The sequence below is a fragment of the Quercus lobata genome, chromosome 3 (genome assembly GCF_001633185.2).
Source record: "Quercus lobata isolate SW786 chromosome 3, ValleyOak3.0 Primary Assembly, whole genome shotgun sequence".
NCBI lineage: Eukaryota > Viridiplantae > Streptophyta > Magnoliopsida > Fagales > Fagaceae > Quercus > Quercus lobata.
The window spans coordinates 13,095,744-13,098,689 of record NC_044906.1 but is presented as its reverse complement, the minus strand read 5'-3'; the positions used below and the strand labels follow the sequence as shown (position 1 = coordinate 13,098,689).

At 40.1% G+C, this 2,946-nt stretch overlaps 1 protein-coding gene across 1 annotated transcript; it reads right to left on the bottom strand.

The window, feature by feature from the left end:
- On the bottom strand, positions 1 to 2,946 carry LOC115980352. The gene is made up of 4 exons (XM_031102615.1): positions 2,410 to 2,946; positions 1,003 to 1,344; positions 304 to 918; positions 1 to 219 (listed from the first exon to the last, which is right to left on the bottom strand). The coding sequence occupies exons 1-4, from the start codon at positions 2,944 to 2,946 to the stop codon at positions 1 to 3; spliced, it is 1,713 nt and encodes a 570-aa protein (XP_030958475.1).

Here is a 2,946-nt window from a genome sequence, read left to right as displayed (position 1 = left end):
CTAAAAAAGCTTGTCCATGGCTGAGGAAATGCATAAGGAGTGAAGGTGTGCATGTTGGACTGAAATGATGGCAATGGCTGAGGTGCTGCACCAGGAGTGAAGGTGTGCATAGTGGACTGGGATGATACAGATGGCTGAGGTGGTGCAAATGGAGCTTGGTTGAGCTTGAGCTTGTCCTGTTGGCTGATTGATGTTGGAATAATTTCTACATTTGTTGGTCTACAAACAAGAAATCCACATTTATTAACATGTAATATGTAAAAACTCTTACACATTTACTTGACAGATATGGTAGAATGTTACCTTTTTGGCTGCACTGGTTTTGTTTGTGGTGTCTGGTAGGGAAGAGTTTCCTCCAACCTCACCCTTACAACTTCTTTTATTGTGTCCTATTTTACCACAGGTCCTACATTGTTTGGAGATACCAACTCTCCTACCTGCTGCTTCACCAGCCTCCCTTGTCCTCTTCTTCTTGGGCCTGCCAGGTGATCTTCTTTTGATAAGAGGCTGAAAAGGTTGGACACCATTGGGCCTCCACATATTTTGCCCATTGATAGGTGCAATTACTGGCTCATAACAGGTTTTATATGTGGAGACATGAAAACACCTATGCACATACTGCTCAGCATCTTGCCTATTGAAGAATATACAGGAAATTGCATGGGCACATGGTATGTCAGTCGTATTCCATTTCCTACAACTACAATTTCTTTTTTCTATGTCCACAGTGAAGTTTTGCAGTTCACTTTTAACCTCAAACTGTGAATGACCTGCCCAACAAGGAAACCACCTGCTGCTTGCAATCTTTTCCCTATGCAACCTCTTAAGCACTTTAGGGCATACCTCTGATTCCACTCTCATGATCTTTTGTTTGTTATCTTGAAATCTAGTCATAAGATATAACATGGTGGACTCTAGCTGCAATCACACACAAAATGTTAATCAAACAATGTATCAAATAATGTATTCGACTAACTGTTACTCAAAAGCTTAGATTCATACCATAGTAATTATAGGCTTAGATCTAAACTTCAGAATCCTGTTGTTAAAACTTTCACACATGTTGTTCAGTACTGTATCACTCAACCCATCCTCACTGAACATGTGTCTGGCCCATATGGTGGTTGAATGATCTTGCAACCAACTGTGTGTATCCTCATCAATTCCCTTCAGTTCATCCATCAGCCTATCAAACTCAGCTTTATAAGTAGCTTTGGCTGCTTTCCAAAACAACTCTCTGATTAGAACACCAGGATGATTTTTCTTGAGATTATTGTAGAGGTGTCTGCAGTAGATCCTATGCTCATATTGTGGCCAATTATCAATGAAGGTCTGCACCAACCCCTGTGAGTACAACAAGTGCAATTGTGATGTTAATAACTCTCTGATCAAAACAAGTACAACAAGTGCAATAGATATGGTAATAAACATACATACCTTCTGATGGTCTGATATAAATGTCCATCTTGTGTTCTGACCTATGTCTGCAAGTAGCAAATTTATGAATCATGTCTAGGAGTCTTTAGTTTCAGCCTCCACTACAGCATACGCAAGTGGGAAGTACTTTTCATTAGGGTCTTTAGCAATTGCTGTGATTAATTGTCCACTTGACTTAGTGTGTGTTTGGTTCCGGCGTTGCGTTTGCTGAAGCTGCGTTTCTTTTTTTTTTTCTTTTTTTTCACGTGTTTTGTTTTGGAGTAATGCGGTTACTGTTCATTGAACAGTAACCGCAAATATTGACTTTCTGCAGTGAACAGTGCACATATGCACTGTTCACGGACCCACAAATTACACTTTTTATTAACTTTTTCATTAAAAATGGGTCCCACGGTACTGTTTACACATTTAAAAATTATTTTGCTACAGTGTTTTCAGTTTTCAGTTTTCAGTTTCAGCAAAATAAGTTCTATCCAAACACACCCTTAGTCTTCAAGTGGCAGGCATTCAAACCAATTATTAGCCTGCGCCAGCCATAAACCCTTTCTTGCAACCCTCCAGGCATATATACAACCTCTCAAAATATGGAACCCCACAGATCAGGTCCATCTTAGCAGCCAAATCACCTTCATTGAAGGTGTGTACCTTCATAAGTATGGTACTACCAGGGCTAGCCCTCCTTAACTCTTCACAATACTCCCAAAGTTGATTGTACTGTTATGTGTGAGCCCCATCAACATATTCTCTTGCCTTCTCCCTAACCCTATTGGCTTTTCCCAGAGTTATGTTTAGTGTAAACTTCTTATGTACAGCATCTTGGATGTCTTTTAATTTCATGTTAAGTTGTCTTCTCACCCTCTTCATCAATTTCCTCCCAATGTATGAAGAAGTGCACCTTAGATTCTTAAAACTCCTACTGCATGTGTGTTCCAGGTTCAGTGTTCTCAATTGGTAGCTTTTCTCTCTTCGCACCTTTGCTAGATATGCCACAAACTTGCAGTTTTCATGGCAAACTGCTTTTACCTTCTGCAAATCATTTTTTACAAACCTAATCCCCCAGCCACCATGAATTGCATAATTAGTTATAGCTTCTTTAAATTGTTTAGGTGTTGTGAACAACATATCTTTCTCAAATCTGATATGTTCAGCCTTAGCAACTGGCTTGAACATTAGGAAGGTCCTCTTTTGTCCCCTTCCCTTACCCACAAGTGTTTTTAGTTCATCCTCAGAGCTATCAGTATCATCCCCAATATCATCATCATATGATAATTCCTCAAGACTGTGCAGCTCCTCACTCTCATAATTAGAGTTTATTACACCAGCACCCATTTGTACTGGTTCAGTAACATCCTCATCAGAACCATCCCAACTATCACTACTATCCTCCACAAACTCCCTCTCCTCAGGATTCACTACATCTTCATCCTCTAGGCCACTTCCTTCACCATCACCTCCTCCACTGTCACTGCTATCAACTACATCATTGTCCTCAGATGGGTGCTGAGTCAT